The following is a 21280-nucleotide window of genomic DNA, read 5'->3' as shown; positions in this document are numbered from 1 at the left end:
CTACGAAAGGGTTGAAACACATAGCCTACTCGCACACGTGGGCCATTTTTATCACCTTGGCTCAAACTATTTTGACTGAAAAGCCTCGGCTACCGGATCCTGGATCCTGGAACCGGATCCGGATCCTGTGAAAAACCCTATTATCCTGCCGGATCCGGAACCGGATCTTGGATCCGGTGCATCTCTAGTAAATATATGAGGGCTCTGTGGCAGCACTGCAGCAGTGAGTGTGGATGGTCGTGGAGGTGAGGGTGAGGGTGAGGGTGAGGGCTGGGCGAGTGAGTGTGTGTGAATGGTCATATTCCACCAATGCTCCGAGTGAGTGTGTGAATTTATGCTTTAATTTGCATAATAGAGTTCTCTCGTTAGTTGCCACATGATTTATTTCATTTCTCTTAATTTATTTATTTAAACGCTTTTCCATTTTGCTTTTTTTTTTTGTCATAAAAAACAAATGGCAAAAACAGGTCAACAAGAAAGAAAGAAAGTAGAAGTAGAAAGTGAGTTAGTAGAAGTGAGAAAAGAAAAGAGTTATTTCTTGAGCTGCAATTGTACAGCGTTTAATGTAATCACTTCTTATATTATATATGAGGGCTTTGTGGCAGCACTGCAGCATTGAGTTTGGATGGTGGTGGAGGTGAGGGTGAGGGTGAGGGCTGGGCGAGGCGTGGCACACACACACACACACACACACACACACACACACTCAGCACACAGACACACACACACAGACAGACAGACAAACACACACACACAGCTCTCTCTCTCTCTCTCTCTCTCTCTCTCTCGCTCTCTCACACACACATGTGAATGGTCGTGGAGGTGAGGCTGAGGGCTGAGGCTGAGGGCTGAGGGCTGGGCGAGGCGTGGCACAGGGCCAGGGCCACTCCTGGTAAAGATTACCTGCCGGCCCTGGAGGCCTGACCTGTGACCGCACAGCTGCCGCGGGGACTGGGGAGACACCAGGATAATAGGAGGGGCAGAGAGGAGACAGACATATATTACACACACACACACACACACACACACACACACACACACACACACACACACACACACACACACACACACACACACACACACACACACACACACAGCTCTCTCTCTCTATCTCTCTCTCTCTCTCTCTCTCTCTCTCTCTCTCTCTCTCTCTCTCTCTCTCTCCCCCTCCTTCTCACACACACACTCAGATAGACAGGCAGGGGGAAGGCTTGGCACATGGGAGCGTATCTTTATTCATACTTTGATTGAAAAAAGGAATTAGTTGCCATCTGAACCGTCACCGGGTGTTATTAGTTTTGGTGGAGGCGTCTGGCGTGATGGCATTAGCAATGTAACGGTGGCATTAGTGGAAAGTGCTTTGAACATTGAGGAAAACCGAAATGGTCTGAGATGGTTAATGCTGTGCTACTGGTTGTTGTTCCTCTACAACCAGTTCACTTGACAGTTTTTTTTATTCTGTGCAAAAACCTTGTCTATTCTCGAAAGATTTTTTTATCATGAGACATGGCTAGCATGTCTAAAACCTCAGAATTTTGTTGTTGTTGTTGTGAAACACGTTTTCTACGCTTTGCCACGGCTTCTATGTGACTGTTGTTAACCCTGAGGCATCACCTTGACTGTAGCAGGTTGAGCCCCAACTTTTGTTTTTCTTTTTTTCTTTTATGGAGTTTGAAGACACAGAAGCAAAAGCTGTGAAATGAACCTCCCCCTTCCATTGGCCCAGAAAGCAGAGAGTTGTGAGGTTAGGCACACGCCACGGAGGTGAAACCTGACACTCCTTCTATGCAAAGTGCCTGCAGAGAGAGCGAAAGATCAGAAAGCCAAGGCACAAGGCCTCAGAGCATTGTGATTTAAAGTAGAGAGACGTAGGAGGGAGGGAGGGGTGGAAAGGTGTATGGATGTGTGGGTGGGTTTGGGGCAAAGCAAGGGCGCGTAGATCAAAGTTGTTGGGTTTTTTCTTTTCACGTTGTACTTCTATTTTTTTTCTTAGTTTTTTGATCTTCCTGTGTAAAGAATATGTCAACGGCTTCTTCACCTGCACGGAATCGCTAATGTGCATTAGAGCCGCGATTGATTGGACCGCGTGCAAGCCCTGTCTGCTGGAGCATGAGCTCGCATTCTATTTGTCCGTAATCCCCTAGGGTTGTCATCGCCTCGTCTCGTGCTGTGTTCTGTCGTGTTTGCTGCTCACTGGTTTCATTCGGTTGTTGACTGATTTGAGTACGCTTTTTAGATATTCCATCTGAAGTCTTGACTGGGACCCAAAATCAAACTCAAGACTTGTATGACTTGTGTGTGTTGTTGGTATAGATGTGTGCGGATCACACATTTAATCCCACTTGAGTCAGTCTGTAGAATATTCCCAATCAAAGCTTGGAAAAAGAACTCACACTGTTTCTAGACCAAACAGAAGAACAAAAAACCCAACAGAATTCTAGATTAAAAAGAACACACAGCAGGGAACACAGAACTGATGAAAAGTAAAGCACGTGCTGGCATTATTTTTTAAAAGCCATATCACTTCTTAAATTGCCCTGACTAGTTTCTTCGCATTTTAAAATTCCTTTTCAATCTTGCCCTTTGAATGAAGCCGTTTTGCTCTAATAAATCAATAAGGCGATGCCTTAAGTCTGAAGCCACAACGTGAAAACAATTGGCACGCTATGGAAAGATCTGTTGGAGATGAAATACCTGTTCTTCAGGAAGGCCTTATCTGAATGAACCAGTGTGTGTGTGCGCTATAAATGTGTTTCCGAGCAAAAAAAAAACCCAAACAATTTTTTTAAAGCGTATACTAGAGACACGAGATTGAACTGATAGTTGCTATGGTGAGTGCTACTACCCTACAGACTTACCGAGGCAGAGTGGAAAATAACAAATAGGTAGGCAGGGAGGTGGAGGAAGTGGTGAATGTTGCAGTTTAATATATCACAGGATATAGCACTCTATATCTTGCAGACAATAAAATAATTGGTCAGCAAGTCACCATAAACCAGCAATGCCAGGGGGCAAGCTGTTGAGACACAGGCATTGCTGGTGTTGTGTTGGAGTTCAAAAAGGACACGTTGTTGTTAGTGCTGTTCTGTGCTCAGTCGTGCCAGCTGTAAGACTTGGGAATTAGCCCAGGAGGTCACGAGATGAGAACTTTAAAGGCCATCTTGAAGACCAAGCTTTGTTGTTTTGTATGTATGTATGTATGTATCTGATTTGTTCAAAAGCAGCAAAAAATACAGTGTGTGTAATATTTTTGAATTTGAATGGCATTTTCCTGTCATTTTCAGCTTTATAAAATTATGAGCTGGTTATATAGACCAGTTATGGACACAGATGGCGGTTTGATGACTTTTTGTAATATTGAATATTTGTCTCTTTTCGTGATGAGAAAAAAATACTGTGTGCTGTGCAGATGAATTAAGCCTAATTACTAGCATGCTAATTATGTGAGATTGATCTCACTGCACAGAAGGTTTTTAATCCACAACATTTTTACTTAGCTAGGTTACAGTATGTGGGTTAATGACAAATAAGGGTTTGCAAAATCAGAATGTATAAAATGTTTCAAAATGTTGTCATCCTCAATGCTTCCATCAGATTTTCTATAATGTATATTTTGTGCTCCTCTGTGTTTCATGCGATGTCCAGTAGCTTTTTAACCATTTTTTAAAATGAATGTCTCCTTCCCCCTAAAAAATGTCAAATGGCATGACGGAAATAAAGGAAGTTATCTGTTACAGGATCAACTGCCATCTCTGAATAAGGTCTCTGTTATCAGATGGAGCCTTAACCTGTCAGACCACTGTTTCTGAGAACTCATGAAAACTTAGAACATATAAACTATGTGTTTTTCATAGGTGTCATTTTTAGCACATTAGTGGTTTGGCAGTTTGACCTCGTATGGGTTCTCCCAAGGCCCTTTGCATAGTTTTTTAAGGGCATATGTCAGTGTTTCTCAACAGGGGTGCCGGGGCACCCTGGGGTGCCGCGGCCCACCCTCAGGGGTGCCGCGGAAACGTGGCTGAGAAATAAATTATGTAATATAATACATATTTGTCTAAATTGATAAGTTAATGCTAGTCAGTGGAATCTTTCATCTGCCATTTACGCACATTAAAGTAAATATAGGTCGGCCCAGTCTGCTACAACTTCGAACGTAGGTCGTGTGACGTCTCCAAATGTATTATTTTTCTAAGCTTGTGTGGTATAGGATGCGATGCCATGTTATGGCTTGTTGGTTTGGGGTGCCTTGAAATTTTTCATGATTTGAAAGGGTGCCTCGCCTAAAAAAAGGTTGAGAAACACTGGCATATGTGATTACTGTTTGAATATATAGGCTACAGTACTCACCCATCATTTCTGAAACATTATTTTTGGAATTTAATGGAAAAACTTGTGGTTGTTGAAACATCTCTTCCTCGTCAGTTGTAAAGTTTGCGTTTGCCCGGCATTGTTTTACATATGTGAGCACTTGTGCTGTATGCATACTCGCGTTCCCTCCTCTGAGGAGTAAATATGTGCACATCCCACCAGGCTAGCCAGAAGCAAATTCACATTAATTATGAGAGACCACTAGCAGATCTTCCTCAGGCAGAATGCTAGTAGTCGAAACTTCCCTCTTCAATAATTAGTCGGAATTCAAGTAGTCTTGCAGATATATTTTTATTTATTATAATTAGCGTATTTGTATGCTACTGGACAGCTTAATTTCCCCGCAATCAATAGTCACCCTACTCTACTCTACTCTACTCTACTCTAATCTAGTTTGTTTACCGTGTTCTCTCCCATCTCTTGTTTTAACTCCACAGTCACCAAGAACATCATCCCTGCTGTGATTCCCTCCAAGGCGTCCTCTCGGCGCTCCGTCATGCAGTCCCCGTACCGTCTGCCGCACCCGCTGCCCCCCCTGCCCGTCCGGAAGGGGGTGAGGGGCCGGCGCCCCAAGAGCCAGACCATCGCCATGCTTAAAGCGGCCGCAGAGGTAGCGGCGGCGGCGGCAGCAGCAGCAGCAGCCGGCGGGCACAGCGGACCGGGTACAGACGTGGGCAGTAACGGCACTGCTGCTTTGCAGATGACGCCACGAATCTACAAGAAGAGGGGGCCCAAACCTGGCAGCAAGGTAATGGAAGCTAGCCTACGAAACTAGACTAAAACCTACTGGCAGAATGGGGCACCTAAGTCTCCACCCCTTCCGGGCGGCTTATGGGGCTGGCAACGCAAAAACTTTTGACTGGGCTGTAATGGACTGATGAAAGCTATTTTCCGATCCACCTCTCATTTCCCCGTCGATCACACATATGCTGTGCCTCAGAATTAATAACAACCAATGGTGTGCTTGTTGACTTCACTTGGCAAGCGATTTTTGAGTTGTGTGTGTGCAAAAATATACAATTATTTGGACTACACAACAGACGTTGCATGTCCGACGTGCAACCACTTAAGCCGCAGTGCAGCGGTAGGGTTGGCTGTGCCTCGGTTCACGTCAGATATGCGAGGCGCACGTGTAGTCTCTAACACCGTTTTGCACAAAAGCTAAAATAACGTTTCTTGCGTGTCGAAAATGAGTGGTCTTACGACGCAAATCCAAACCTTTCAAATTCACTGTCACCATATGTGAAATCCGTAGCACATGCCAAACGGGATGATAGCTTGACTCGATCCATTAACTCTCATTCAAAATTTTGAGAGATCCAGCCCCCTGGATCGGAAGTAGAAGGGCGTGACTTAGGTGCCCCATGATGTTTGCCTGGTAGGTTGGTCTAGCCTCTAGCCTAGGGAATGATCATAGCTGGGCCATGAATCTGCTCTGGCTCTGTGTTCTAAATCAGTGGTTCTCAACTGGAACAGTCTAGGGACCCACCATTTTCCACTCTCTTTCGGTCGTGACCCAATTTTTTTAGCGTTCAAGTCATTTCAATGCAATTCTCAAAATGTAACCAAGACTCGAATGACTGGTTGCACACTATCTAACTCGCATAATCATTCAGATTGTATCTAAGACAACAGATGACACAGAGTTCACTAGCCTATCAAAATAAAAGTTGTAAATTGTTGCAGGAAAAGTTGCATTTTTTTTTTTTAGAATTACGTTTTTTTTTACACCAAGGCTCCACGACCCACCCATGACCCATGGGTCGCGACCCACCCGTTGAGAAACACTGCTCTAAATACAATGCTCTGTCTAGTTTGGGATCTGTGCAGCAGGTCATTGGGATGGGCTTAGCACCGTGACTTTGTGTATGGTCTGAACCCAGTCTGTACATTTCAAGTTATAGGTATTCTGGCTTGTCAGGCTGAAGAGCAGCAGCAGTGTCTGCTTTGGCTCTGCAGTGGCTGTCTCAGCAGCACCCCTGTCTCAGTGATTTTCAATCCGGGGTATGCGTACCATCAGCGGTACCCAAGTTACTTCTGCAGGGGGTACGTGGAGAATTTTAATTAAAAGAGATGTGCTGGGAAGCACTGTCATAGGGAATAATGGTCTTGGTATCGACTGACTAAGAATGTCAGATAAATATGATGTACTCTGTGACAGAGGTGTCAAATCCTGATACTGTATGAGTTCAGAAGGTAAAACCAGATATTCTTTAAGTATATCTCTCTACTCTCTCTGGTAAAACTCCTTGAAGCTTGTGTGATGGTTGCAAGATCATTACTGGGTTTGAACCTGGTGCACCGAAATGCCTCTGGTTTACAAATGAGCTTACTGGCAGATTTATTTGTTGTGAAATGTTGTCACTTTGATAGAATAGAAATACAGCTTGACAATTCCCTTTCAGTTCCCCTCTGTAATCTTAATGCCTTGTTTTTTTGACATTAGATGTAGGAAACCACCGTTTAATGGGCAGATTATATTATTTCAGCCAAGCCATCAAACTGATAAAAAGCAGTCACGGTTTGACGTGTCGAATATACCGAGCAATATATTGAGCTGTTAGATTCATTATATTAGTCTTTATGGTACATTCAATCAATTGGAACACGTGTGTCTCTCTTTGCCGTGCACTTTGTTCAACAGCACAAGCTGCTTAGGTTGTGAAATTACCACTGACTACTATTTTATTTAATTTTCGTTAGTTTTATTTAATTTCTTATCTTATAAAGAAATTCGTACTATGAGGATATGACAAATTTGAAACCAGGTGACAGCTAGGTTTTTGGTCTCATGCGTCTGCCATTCTTTAGCTTAATTCCTTTATTCATGATTGAGGAGTTTTTGGACTCCGCGGGCCACACTCAGAGATATTTGCCATTTGTCCCCCGTTTGCCATTAATAATTACTCAATGAGAAGTCAACAGGCTGAGAGTAATCACGTTTTGCTTGCGCTTGGTTGACTCCTCGTTTGGGGCCGAATTAGCATTTCCCCCTCTTCTTCACCACTTCAGCAGCTTGAAGAGATTTTTTTCCCTCCCAATTTCAATCTTCAATGGCCAGACCTCGATTGAGTATGCATGGAATAGATAGCAGCCGCGTACAGTATTCGTGTAATAAATGGTATTGCAGTACAATATGCTTGTAATAGATAGCCACGAGACACAGTATGAAAAGAATAGATAACAGCTGAGAGCATAATAAAGCATGTACTGCAGATAACAGTTTAGTACAGCTTGCATGAAATACCTGGACACAGAGTACAGTAGGCCTTGTGAGGGAAGCCTGTTTTTCTTTTCGATTTCCTTTTTGTGAAGTCTTTTCCTTTCTTTATTTTCTCCCCTCAGAGGAAACCTCGCGTCGTGCCGTCTCTGGCCAGCTCAGGCTTGTCCAACCTGACCTCTGAGCACAGACTGTCTGCCATGCAGACGACCAAGGACGGCTCCAGCAATCCCCTCTCAACAGGTGAGCCCGCAGTAAGCCTGGCTCTCTCATCTCTGTCTTTCTCTCTCCCCTCTCTTCATCCTCTCCCTCCTAGACACCCTATGTCTCTCTCTCTCTCTCTCTCTCTCTCTCTCTCTCTCTCTCTCTCTCTCTCTCTCTCTCTCTCTCTCTCTCTCTCTGTCTATGTCTATCTTTCTGTCTATGCCTGCCTTAATCTTTTTTCCAGCCTTGTTCTTCTATCTTTCTCTCACTTTATCTTTTTCCATATCTGTCTTGTCCCCCTCTTTTTTTCTGGAACATATACTGTTCACATGCATATTTGCGCATTTCACAATAAAAAAGCATGGTAGAAAACATGCACATGCACATACACACGTGCATACACACACATACATGCATGCATGCACGTGAACACATACACACACACACACTACACAATGCACAAACACAGTACACACACGAAACGAAGATACATGCTTAAAAACATGCTTGCTCGGCTGTCCGTGGCCTATCGGAAGCACACGGTTGCAATGAATCACTGAAGTGTAATGCTAAATCTGGCTGTCAAGCCGGGCCGGGGCTATATAATATGGCCCTTAAACCGTGCTTAATGAAGCCTGCCGCTGCATTCGCCATGCGCTTCCGCCGTAAATGGCCCGTCTGTCTGCTCTGCGCTGCACTGTCTGAACCCTGGGCTGTGCTGGGGTAGGCTGCACTGCGCTGTGCTACACGCTGTGGCTGGATGCTCAGTGTTGTGGTGTGTTGTGGAGATGCAGATGCATGTTTACGACACGGCACGGTTGGTTCAGACGCATCACGCACCACTTCGCTTGAGGTTCTCACAGTGAACCTCTTCTGTCCTCCTTTCTTTTCTCTTCTCTTCTCTTCTCTTCTCCTCTCTTCTCTTCTCTTCTCTTCTCTTCTCTTCTCTTCTCTTCTCTTCTCTTCTCTTCTCTTCTCTTCTATTCTATTCTATTCTATTCTCTTTTCCTCTCTTCTCTTCTCTTCTCTTCTCTTCTCTTCTCTTCTCTTCTCTTCTCTTCTCTTCTCTTCTCTTCTCTTCTCTTCTCCTCTCCTCTCCTCTCCTCTCCTCTCTCTGTGCAAGGCGAGGAACACGGAGGACAGGAAATTGAAAAATGTTCCTGCTCCCATTGCGGGACACCCTGAGCCAAATGACAAGCCTCAGATTTTAAAATGAAAATGACCTCACGGTAGATGAAAGATTAGAAGGTGCTGTGCTTGCTTTTGAGTAATGCTGGAAGGCAGCGTGGGATGTTTTTCTTTCATTATGCCAGTACACAGCCAGTCATTTAGAGGTAATTAATTCAGCATCATTTGCAAAATAGTGGGTCGGGGTGTTTAACAGTGAATGAACGAGGTTAAGACCGGCTGCAGCATCTGTACATATTTACATTTACTTTTAACAGTATTGACAATTCTTTCTAATTTCTTAGAACCATTGAATCCTAATGGGTAAATTAACTTTTCCCCCCATTCTGATTTTGTCACTTCCAATTGGCCTGTATGTGAACAACTATGGCAACAGCACGGAACGCACATATTCAGGATGCTATTTTGATGATGAAGGACTCAAATCTACACTGAATTAACAATCTTCTTATCCTCCATTTTGTTTCTGTCGCTTCCAGTGTGCGTGTACGTGAACAAGCACGGCAACTGCGGGCCGCATCTGGATCGTAAGCTGGTTCTGCAGCTCCCGGACCACTTTGGGCCTGGCCCAGTCAACAAGGTGCTCCAGTACTCGGTGCAGGCCTGTGTGGACTGCGCGTACCAGCCCAAATTGCTCTACTCCTTCCTGCAGTCGCAGTCCGATGGCGGGGAAATTATCAGAGGTAAGGAATGGATGGTTTTGGTCACTGTGTGTTTCAGTGTGAAATCAAACTCCTACCTGCAGTTATGGTCTGACGGTGGGGAGATAATCCGAGGGAAAGCCTGGTTGGTTTTGTTGCTCTCTCTGTTTTGCTGTGATGACATACGGCCAATGATCTGCCTTGATGAAGACACACAGTCAGGCAATGTGACATCACTACGGATGATGTCTCGCACTTAAAAAAAAAAAAAGATCTTTCATTTTTCCTCGTCATGTCTGTCTGTTCAGTTGTGTTCCCCTTAGCTATTCTATCACAAACAGAGTAAGTTATGGTTGTTAAAAGTTATAATTTCTGACACTTTTAGTTCCCAAGAAGAAAAAACACTGATATTGACAAAAAATATTACTGAATGTGAAATTCACCTATTTCTCATTATTTGTTCTTTCTTCTCACAATCTCTGCCTATTCTAAGGCATTTCCTATGCATAGGAGCGACCTTGTTTTTCTCTCCTCATATTTACCATTTTACAATACTCCGTCTGTAGGGGCTTTCATGTTGTTTTGTCTTCTTTACCATTTTACCATCCCCTATCTGCCTGTGGGGCTTTCGCGTGACTTCCTGCTGTGAAGCTTTGCCACAGCTCACTTCCTCCCTGTTGCCATCCCTCCACTGGATAGTAGGACGGCTCCAGCGTGGATTAATATCTCTGCAGTTCCATCTGCCCCCTTAGTTACACTGTATAGACATCTCCATTTGAGAGCGACAGAGAGAGAGAGAGAAATCAATCTTTGTGCTAAAATGGAATGGAACGCTGCCTTTACCCTTGCCACATGGTGCCATGTGATTCACTGTGAGATTGTAATCAGATGAGTTTGGATTAGTGTGTGTGTGTGTGTGTGTGTGTGTGTGTGGTGGAAGTCTTGTTCGTCGTGTGTGTATTATATGTGCATCTATGCCCGTGTGTCTAGGTCTGTGTGTGAGGGTTCGTGTCTGCGTGTGCCTTGCGTGTTTGTGACTGTGTATGTTTGTGTGTCCGTGACTTTGTTTGTGTGGGTGGAGAGGGTGGGAAGAGGCCCAGCGTGCACAGCTGGTGTAATGTACTGGAGCGTAATGGGAAGTGGCATCTGCGTGTAACCTGGTTTTGGGGCGTCTGAGGGAGGGACATCAGGGGGTAGCAGTGGGAGTGCAGTGGGGTGGGAGGTGGGAGGAGGGGAGGGGGTTGTTGGTGCCTCCCCAGGGGGTCCTGCCGAGCGCTCAGGGCCATCTGTCGCTCCTCACCACCACCACCAGCACACCTAGCGCCCCCTACAGACGCACCACCTCTATGCAAATCTACTAGGTTTCCCTCCGCTTTAACCCGTTGATGCCTGATGTTGCGTTGCGCAACATTGGCCCTGGAGCCTGGAGCTGCATTACACAACATTCAGGCTCATGAGATTTGAGACGGCTTTATTAAAAATCCTTGTTTGTTTGAAATGAATGAACACATTCTAATGAAAGATGAGAGTCTTAGCGTTTAAATGCAACTTAGTGCATATTTTTATGTGCTTCAGAAGCTGAGATATTTAGGTTTTTATAGGCTGTGGGCAGCTTTTCTTAAAAAGGGCTCAGGCACTAGGCACAATTTTGGAAGGTGCCTCAGGCATCAATGGGTTGATGAAATGGATTGAATTTGCTTACACACGTTCAGATTCAGCCACTACAGAGTACAGAACAGCTGATCAACAGCTGTACGAAACATAAATAAAACATGCAAAAAGAAGTTAGACAACCTCATAGGATAGAGGAGCCAGTAGTTCTGCATCACTGTGCTCCTATGTTCACTGTGTTCTATGGACCTTTTCATTATCATGCTATAACTCTTATTTCATCACCGGCTGTGTGTGTTCACTTATTTCATCACTATTGAACTGCCGCTGTGTATGACAGGAGCGGTACAAATAAAATTACCGCGACTTGCCTTGCTCTATTCAAATCCCTCTATCCACTATCAGCACATGCAAATTGCACTTTGAAAGCGTACACCTGTGTACACCTAGATACATTCTACGTTCTTTGGTGAAGTTTTAACCCCCACATTCTTCCTCTACTCTGTGTTTTCCGCTCCCTTGTGCAGCCTTTGCATGCAGTTGCCGCTTTCAGTTAATGTACGATTTATGGATGTCCCTCCATCCCTCCCTCCCTCCCACACTCTCTCTCTCATCTCTTTCCTCCCACCTCTCTCTTTTCATCTCTCTCTATTCCCATCTTCCAACTCCCCCTCTCTCCACCAGTGCGGTCGGACGGGGGTACGAGCTACGTGAAGCTCCCCTCGGCGTCAAGCGCCTCCTTCGTTCTGCGCTTCCTGGAGACGCTGTGCCACCACCTGCAGTGCGACAGCCTCTTCAGCAGCCAGCCCTTCAGCCCCTTCTCCAGCGCCTCCTCGCCCGCGCACACGCACTGCGCCTACGACCGCAAGACAGGTGAGGGCAGGGCATGTGTGTTTTCCAATGCCGTGTGTGTGTGTGTGTGTGTGTGTGTGTGTGTGTGTGTGTGTGTGTGTGTGTGTGTGTGTGTGTGTGTGTGTGTGTGTGTGTGTGTGTGTGTGTGTGTGTGTGTGTGTGTGTGTGTGTGTGTTGTAATGTGGGTAGTATGCATGTGTTCAGCCCTTTCTCTAGCACCTCCTCACCCGCGCACACACTCCATGTACAACCGCAAGACGTGTGTGTGTGCGCGTGTGTGCGTGTGTGCGTGCGTGCGTGCGTGCGTGCGCGCGTATCATATGTGTGTTGTTTTGCGTGGAGTGTACATGTGTTCATGTGTGCAGCCCACTCTCTCATGGCCTCCCCGCCGTCGCACTCACTCACTGCATGCAGGTGCACATACGCAAGACAGGTGAGTCGGTATAGGACGTGTGTGCGTGTGCGTGTGCGTGTGCGTGTGTATGTGTGTTTTTCTGTGCCGCGTGTGTGTGTTCGGATGTGTGTAGTGTTCATGTGTTCAGCCCATTCTCCAACGCCTCCTTGCCCTTGCACTCACTCTGCATATGACTGTAAGACAGCTGAGGTTTTGTGTGTGTGTGGGGGGGGCGTGTAGTGTGTGTTTCGGTGTGTGTTTCTATATTGTGTCCTTGCGTTTGTTCATTCCATTCTCATATGGCTTCCTCGCTGTCACACTCCGCCTACTCCATCAGAAAGCGAGTGTGTGCGTGTGCGTGTGTGTGTGTGTCATGTTCCTGTCTGTGTATTTATGCATGGTTCTTTTCACCTTGCTTTGGTGTTTGTTAGGCTGAGAGAGAGAGAGAGAGAGAGAGAGAGAGAGAGAGAGAGAGAGAGAGAGAGAGAGAGAGAGAGAGAGAGAGAGAGAGAGAGAGAGAGAGAGAGAGAGAGAGAGAGAGAGAGAGAGAGAGAGAGAGAGAGAGAGAGAGAGAGAGAGAGAGAGAGATGTGTGTTGTGTTCGCCCTGCTTTGGTGTTTGTTTGGCATACATGCAATATGTGGACGTAGAGAGAGAGAATGGATGTATGTGCGTGCGTGCGTGCCCTAGTGTGTCCTTTAGTGTTGCTATGCCAAGTGTTTAGGCTCAAGCAGTTGGCAAGGCATACATGCAAACGTTCTGCTGTAGTATGGGGAATGAACATTCTAGAAATCAAATGCCCTGCCATATACCCCCCCTCCTCTTCCTCAACTTGGCATTTTTCACTAATTAAAGATTTGGCTTGAAGAAATACACAGCAGTACTTTCACATTTTAAACATTGGATGTTCCCTCAGAATTCTAGTAGTTAACATTGAACTAAATTTGTTGGGACGCCTTTAGAAAAAAATAGAGTAAGGAAAATATACGTCGACAACAGCTGCACACATTTTCCATTAAGGTCAAGAAGTAGATTTTGTTACATTGTTGATTAAAAAGAGCTTCATGTTGAGGCATTTTTATTACACTTGAATATGGAAACTAGAAGTCTCCCACATTTTCCATGATGGCAAGACGTTGATTTTGTTGCCCTTTTCATTTACCATACGTCTTGTATTTCCATCTTTTTTAAACGCTGCCTTTGGACACAATCCAGTATGTATCTCTCCACCGTATACTAAATCCTACATATGCATGATAAATGTACAAGACTGATTTTTTTCATATGGTAAAAAATGCAGTATTAATTCACTGTGGGACCAAATACGATCTAGATGTAAAACCGACTATCGAAAAGTGATGATACACTAGGCAACTTTTTGAGCAAGGCTTTTGGGTTGCTGTAGTTTGGATACTGTAAGATTTGGATTGCAGTTTGCATACTGTAAGATTTTATTTGGACATTTTATCATTACAACACTTTCATCAGGAGAACTTGGATCATGTTCAGCATCTGTAGACAAATGATCTCAATCTTTTTATCAAAAAGCCAGGTGCCAATGATGTCGTTGCACAGCAACATTGCTCAAAAAGTTGCCCAGTGCATCATCACCATAAGTGTTGAATTAACACTGCAACATATACTGTCCACACACCATATCAATTTATACCAGTCTGAGCACTGACACAAGTTGAATTTTTGCACTGAGTTGAATGGGGAGCAGTATGTCATTCTAGTTCCATCTCTCCCCCTTTTCCACAGTCAAAGAGGAGACCACGGACGCCTTATCTCTAGCCAGGGGCCTACAGCGCTTCCCCAGTGAGTCCAACTCCTACTGCCCCGAGCCCCTGCCCACTAAACTCCAGGCCTCAGAAGGTACACCTGCACCTGCACCTGTCCTGTCCTTACCTTACCTGTCTCATGGTTGCTAGTACTGTGTGGTGGTTTTCTTATTAAGCTCCTCTTTTTCTGAAAACTTTATTTTTTCGTGGGGAGGATAGTTCACAGTCTGCTTTCATCTGACTCAGTATTGGGCTGTACTTTTTTCCCATTGTTTTTGTTTTGTTTTTGTTGATGCATTTTTGTTTTACCCAAGTAGAAAGGCTGGCTCTCTCAATTTTTTTATAGTCCAGGTTACATGGGTTACATTCAGTCTCGATTCATGTTTCACTATCCAATGTGGGTGACCCTACCGGGACCCTGTGACACTCCTTGCTCTGATAAGCCATGAGGTACTGTCAGACATGACCATTTTTGAGGATTACCTTGGGTGGGTGCACTTTCTATTAAAGGTATACTCCATCCCCAGGTGAAGGCAATGCCTCTGCTCACTTATCCAACTCTTGGAATGGCGAGGAGTGACTGAAGTTCACCTAGGGGTGGAGTATCCCTTTAAGACTGGTCCCGCAGTCATAGCCCAGTGAGTCTAAGGGATTCTGCACCGGGCGGACGATTCTGTGTAAATTGCCGTTTTGTCTGATGCTCCTCCTCAGCATGTTCCTGTGTGTCACTTAATGGGGACTAAGTGAAGTCTCGATCCGGGCCTTGTCGTCTGTGACATTATTAAATCATGAGAGCCATGTTGGGTCATGGACAGGTATAAACCCCAGTGTCTTGCGGTTACGCCACCAGTTCCTCTCCCTTGCCTGGGGTGCCTGTGCGTGCGTGCGTGCGTGTGTGTGTGTGTGTGTGAACATGTGTGTCTGCGTTTGTATGTACACACACACACACACACACACACACACACACACACACACACACACACACACACACACACACACACACACACACACACGGTCCGTGATTGACTGGGCAGAGCACTTCAGTTAATTGGCCGTGTCAGACGCTCCTATTGCGGGGTCATGCTCACTGCTCTGACATCATCACTGCTTAGCTGGTCTTCCCCGGGCGGGCGGGCGGGCCTGACATGTCTTTCTTGGGCCGAGCTTGGGCCACCCGTGATTGAGGAGTCCCACTAATGCACCCGTCAGACCCGGCCCTGTTCATTAATTAGGCATTAAAAACATTGTGTAACACAATTGATCACCTGCTTTTAATGTCCGGCTTTTAAAAAAAGGGGGGAGCTGCCAGGGCTTTGTCGTATAGCTGTGCTGTTTTCGTTGCAAATTGACTGGTGTGTTATGGGATGTGGTAACATACGGTATGTAAATTGAGGCTAAAGTAAAATTGTGGAAGTAGAGAGAGTGCAGTAAACTGAATTAATCCCAAAGGAGATCAGGAAAGAAGGAAGGAAGTACTGGGTGTGACTGTCTCAGAAGGTGCTCCTGTTGTTACTTGTAGTGATGGGTATATCCTTAGCTTCTACCAATTACACAGCACTGATAGTATTCAGGCTCGTTGCCTGACTTCTGTTTGTAAGAATAAAATAATGTCATTAGGCTTTCCCTATTCCTTTTCCTTATCTTTGAAAGTGTTAGAGATTCAGCCTAAGGATTTTCCTCTACCATCAGGCCTGATAACAACACTGATTCCAATGATACAGTGTGGAGCTTCAGACAGTAAAACGATGCCATGCCATGCCATGCGATGCCAACAATGTTTTCACTCTGTCTGAGCACTCACCTCTGACTCTTAAAGTTACTTAAAGACTTGAATGAATGGATGAATGAATGAATGGATGAATGAATGAATTTATTAATTTCTTGACACACCATCATTTATATTTCAATTACATGAGACACAGAAAGTTTCATAGCATGGAGAGCATGAGGTGAAGCTAAGAGTATGTGAAGCTAAGAGTAAGCGGGGCCCAGTTTTGTGTGCATGCATTGACTGGTTCACAAAGTTGTCATAGTGGCTTTGAATTGACACCTGTGGTATGCCATGATTTTGGCTTGGAAATTGAGTGTTAAACATTAGTTAAACCAGAGCAATTAGAATATAGTGACAAGATTCAGTCTCATTGGTTCCCATTGTAGCCAGTTAGCTTTGCATGCATACTGCAGTTCCTATTGAGTGTCCCCTAGTTGGGGAGCATTGGTAAGTCTCTCATGTGGGAAAATGTATGGAATGGAAAAGGGAGCCTATATGCTAAATGCATTGCTACAGCAATTTCCAGTCACAAATATCATCAACAAAATATTCCTGGTATGCATTATGGCTGGTGTTTAATAATAGGCTGTATTGTCAAATCTTAAAAGTTAAGTTTTTCAGCAGGGAAGAAGATTTTGACCTGTACTACTCACTAGCATCCCGTTAATGTTTATGGGTTGGGCCTCATAAATTGAGCTTTGTGACCCAGTATATAATAATCTAGTGGCGCAAAATAATCGAAACGATACTCAAATGAGGTCTTATTATTTCTAGCTTCGAACTGAATATTAATATTTCAGGGCAAATATTTGTTAAAAAAAACAAAACAAAACAAAAAAAACACAAAAATTATAAAGGTAAAAAACTCCATTGACACCCATTTATTTTGCTCATATGTTTGGATTAGGGTTAGCCAGTTGTGGCTAGTAGTTAGTTCTGGGAGTGAACACCCCCTGGTTAAACTCACTGAACCAGCGGTTCCTAATTAACTCATTTTTCAAACAGGTAGGTCATCTAATTAGTGCAATCACCTGTGGTAAGAGTGCACACAGAATGAGGGCATGTCAGGACTTTTTCTGTCTTCACTTTCTCAAACCAGTTTGTCCACCTTGAACCTGCTATGTGCTTGCTCAATAAACACTTCTGTAGCCTACTCTGTCCTGGTGTGACCCCTTGGCAGCTCTATTTGTCTTGTAGATTTGCTTCGTTAATGAGCCCAAGAGGGGGTGGGCCAGGTATTTCAGTGACTCCGTTTGTCGGTCTGTCTGTTCGTCTGTTTGTTCGCCCACAGTGTGTGTGTGTGTGTTGTCTGCAGGTGGCACCAAAACACACATCACGTGAATCTAGCATTGGCCAGGGGGCCAGGTTACGATCTCGTAATGCTCTTGTTTACTCTGTTTCTACACAGTTCTGTTAGCTTGTTTGTAATGTACTTTGGTCAGTCGCTTTGCATTGCTGACATGGAGCATCAGGAAGGCAAAAAAAAATCGTGGCTGATCCTAGTCACCCCAACCATGAACTGTTTACTATATTACCTTCTGGGAAACTGTACAGAAGCCTGAAGTCTCACACTACCAGACTCCAAAGTAGTTTCTTCCACCAAGCAGTTAGATTACTGAATTCATGCTGAAGACAACAAGGCACTTTCTTTGCACCCCCCCCCCCCTCTTTTTTTAATTTAACTTTTTGAGGACACAAAAAAACACAACAATTTTTACTCCTTATAGGCTTCAAACCTATAATAAGACGTAATAAACTAATCTTGAATCTTGTTTCATCCAATCTTATGTTTTAGAAGCATCTCCAAGTGATTTTCTAGTGTTACTCTACATCAGGGGTGGGGAACCTCTGTCTCGAGGGCCGTTTGCGGCCCTTGAGGTCGTTTTATCCGGCCCCCGATATGATTTTAATGTTATGCAGCTTCACATGAAATATGACATATTTTGTAAATGAATATTAGAAATTACATTTGCAATACAATTAAGTTATATTCAGGACTCCTAGAGAAGGTGTGGACTGTTTTAAAGGTGGCTGCCTTCAATATAGGCCTAAAGTGCTGGGGGGAATCCTGGTTTGTGTTCATAGTACGGCCCTCGGATGAATTTGAAGTGGCCCTTCGAATGAAAAAGGTTCCCCACTCTACACTCTCACCCACTCTCTACATGTACTGTATGTTGTTCTCATCTGTCTCCATCTTCCATCTCTCTCTCTCTCTCTCTCTCTCTCTCTCTCTCTCTCTCTCTCTCTCTCTCTTTCTCTCTCATCAGAGACGCTAGCCAACGGTGAGAACGGCTCCACCCCGGACCACCAGTCCCCCGGCTACTCCCTGGAGTCCACGCCCAACGTCATGTCCCCTCGGCCCCACGCTCTGCGCAGCTCCTCGGAGTACCGGCCTCCGTCTGCAGCGGGCGCCGTGTACTCGTCCCCCGGCACGCCGTCCGTCTTGCGCCGTCTCTCCTCCAACACGCCCGCCACGCGCATGCACAGACAAGTGGAAGGTACGCAGAGTAAGAGGACTTTACTGGAACTCCCTATTTAGGCATATCTGTCTACTAACCAGGCTTGTACGAAATTCCGAATGGAAAGAATTTCAATTCAAAGTAATGCCATAATACGAACACTAGGTGGTGGTGTTGTATGTACTTTCAATGGGTGGTGTAGATTAAATTCAAAGAAATTCAAGGTAATGGCACCACCTAGTGTTCGTATTATGGCATTATTTTGAATTGAAATTCTTTCCATTCGGAATTTCGTACAAGCCTGCTACTATCTAACATAGGTTGGCTAGTTTAGGGTGCACTACTGTACTATACAGGGCTGATGGTATTCAGGCACAATGCTGCATTTCAGGCAGAACAGAGGTTTTTTTTTTTTGCAAGGATAGGCATTAGGTTTTTCTTATTTCAACAAGTTAAAGATTCATGCTCAGGATTCTCTTGTACTATCTGGCTTGAATAGAACACATCAAAAAATGTGTACATGTATTGCCTGTATCTGTGCCTGTTATTTTTATGCCAAGGTAGTAGTGTCCCTGCCTCCTGAAGATTTAATTTACTGTCTGACCCAGCACACACAGCTCATTAGACAAACAGATCAGATTCATTGTGAAATACTACAAGTGCAAGAAAGCACTTAGCAAACCCATTGACATTCTTTGGTTGGCACTGTGTCTCCACGTGTGTGCGTGCGTGCGTGTATGCGCATATGTGAGAGAGAAGAAAATATTTTAGTTGGTGTAGTAGGTAGTCTGCATATTATAACTTATTATTATCACAGAGAATTGAACTGTGTGCTCTACAGTTTGTTTGACTGGGAGCGTGGATGTGTATGTAGGGTGCGGGTATGTGTGCTCGCTTATGTGTGAAGCCGACCTTATTTGGTAGGCAGATGTCTGTATGCCATTTGGTAATGATTGACAGATTGAGAATTATGTGTGTGTCTGTGTGTGGGTAGGTGTTGACACACCTTTTAACCCTCTGCCAGGGGATTGGCTGACTCTGTTTGAAGTTGATGACCCAGAAGAAAATTGTGTCAGCAGCCGTCTTTAGTTTAGAGAGGTGCCTTTTTGTTTAGTTATAAAGGCAGCTACCCCAAAATATGCTTGTGTCAAATTGAGTTATAGACAGGTACAGAAATGCAGGCCAAATTGCAAATCGCGGCTTATTTGGAGACATTTTGGATGGTTCATTAGCACTACAGAATAGCCAGGAGGCATCATAATCCCTATCTCGTGATGATCTCAGTGTGGGGGCGGTTGGATGGCAGGAGGGATCAAAAAAGCATTTGTTCAGCTTGATCTGGAATGACATGCGTAGCGCATTCCTCTGCCAAGTTATGGCGCAGATTTGTCATTTACAGAGGCGTCTGTACAATATCTAGCAGCAACTTCTCATTTATGTGCAAGACTGCCTCCTGGTGGGGAAAAACACAGTGGATCCAATGCATTCATTGGAAATCTGACATCCAGGACTTTTTGACAATACAAATCTTGCTACTCTGTGCATTTGGATTCTAAGTTATTGGTCTTCCAAATGTGTCCTGTATTTTTTACACCCTGTTGAAAAAGACTACTCAATAGACAGAGTTTGTGATCGTAAATGTGTGGTAATGAAACAGGCAGCAACCACTTAGACAATTTAAAATAATGTCCCTCTTCCCTCACTCTTCGTTTTCTTTCTTTCTTTCTTTCTTTCTTTCTTTCTTTCTTTCTTTCTTTCTTTCTTTCTTTCTTTCTTTCTTTCTTTCTTTCTTTCTCCCTTTTGACCTCTCCATCTGTTTATTCTCTTTCTTTCTTTGTCTCTATCTCTCTCCCTCTCCCCCCCCCCTACTATCCTCACCTCCCTCTCTCTCTACCTCCCTCCATCTCCATCCCTCCGTCCTCTGTAGCAGCCAGCTCCACTACGGGTCCTGAGCACCAGAAGATGGAGCATGACTCTGGCAGTGGCAGCGGCGGCGGTGGCGCGTGGTCCCCTAGTGCCAACCCCTCCTCCTGGAGCATAGAGGACGTCATGCAGTTCGTCCGCGACGCTGACCCCCAAGCCTTGGCTCCCCACGCCGAACTCTTCAGAAAACATGTGAGTGATGCACTTTTTTTTAAGAATTCATTTATTTTGGGGCTTTTTACACTTAACCCATTTTGTCCTAAGCCCTTTTTGAGAAAGGGTGCCCTGTGCCTATTAAATCCTAAATATCAGCCTTCGAAGCACATACAAACATGAAATTAGTTACATTCAAAAGCTAGGACCCTCAATGTGTTCATTGAGCTCTAACTTACCCACATTTTTAATAAAACTCAAAATCCTGAATGCAGCGTATATGTGTTTCCAGGACACAATGGGTTAAATAATCAGACGAGATAATTAGACAGACAGGAAATTAGTACGGCGTGAGCTGGGGAAGGATCGGAAAAGCACAAAAGCACAACAAATACCTCTTAATGTATGTCCTCTACAAGTCTTCTGTTGTCCAGTCTTGCACTTTAAATGTCTGTATGAGCACTGTCTATGTCCATACTGTCTTAAGTCCATGTATAAGTACTGTCTATGTCTATACTGTCTATCTGTCTATGTCCTTACCTAGATTAGTCTATGTCTGTATGGGAAAGCAAGAAATGTAATTTCAAATTCTTTGTATGACCAGTGCATGTAAAGAAATTGACAAATAAAACCTACTTGACTTGACTACTTGACTTGACTTGACTACTTGAAACAACCATAGGCCGGCATTGAACCTGGATCCCTTGCATAATGGT

The 21280-nt window shown here is 44.5% G+C and overlaps 1 protein-coding gene across 5 annotated transcripts in view; it reads left to right on the top strand.

Moving 5' to 3' along the window:
• Positions 1-21280, top strand: part of scml2 (Scm polycomb group protein like 2) — a 53334-nt gene that overhangs the window by 29066 nt on the left and 2988 nt on the right. Inside the window, exons 8-14 of one of the 5 annotated variants that reach the window (XM_063212184.1) lie at positions 4806-5116; positions 7714-7831; positions 9460-9663; positions 11917-12105; positions 14239-14352; positions 18297-18527; positions 20419-20603. In XM_063212184.1, coding sequence (XP_063068254.1) covers positions 4806-5116; positions 7714-7831; positions 9460-9663; positions 11917-12105; positions 14239-14352; positions 18297-18527; positions 20419-20603 — 1352 coding nt within the window. Of the gene's footprint in view, positions 1-4805; positions 5117-7713; positions 7832-9459; positions 9664-11916; positions 12106-14238; positions 14353-18296; positions 18537-20415; positions 20604-21280 lie in introns of all 5 variants that reach the window. The other 4 variants (XM_063212183.1, XM_063212182.1, XM_063212181.1 and 1 more) reach the window with 4 other exon arrangements.

The sequence above is a fragment of the Engraulis encrasicolus genome, chromosome 12 (genome assembly GCF_034702125.1).
Source record: "Engraulis encrasicolus isolate BLACKSEA-1 chromosome 12, IST_EnEncr_1.0, whole genome shotgun sequence".
NCBI lineage: Eukaryota > Metazoa > Chordata > Actinopteri > Clupeiformes > Engraulidae > Engraulis > Engraulis encrasicolus.
This window is presented reverse-complemented; position numbering and strand designations above follow the sequence as displayed.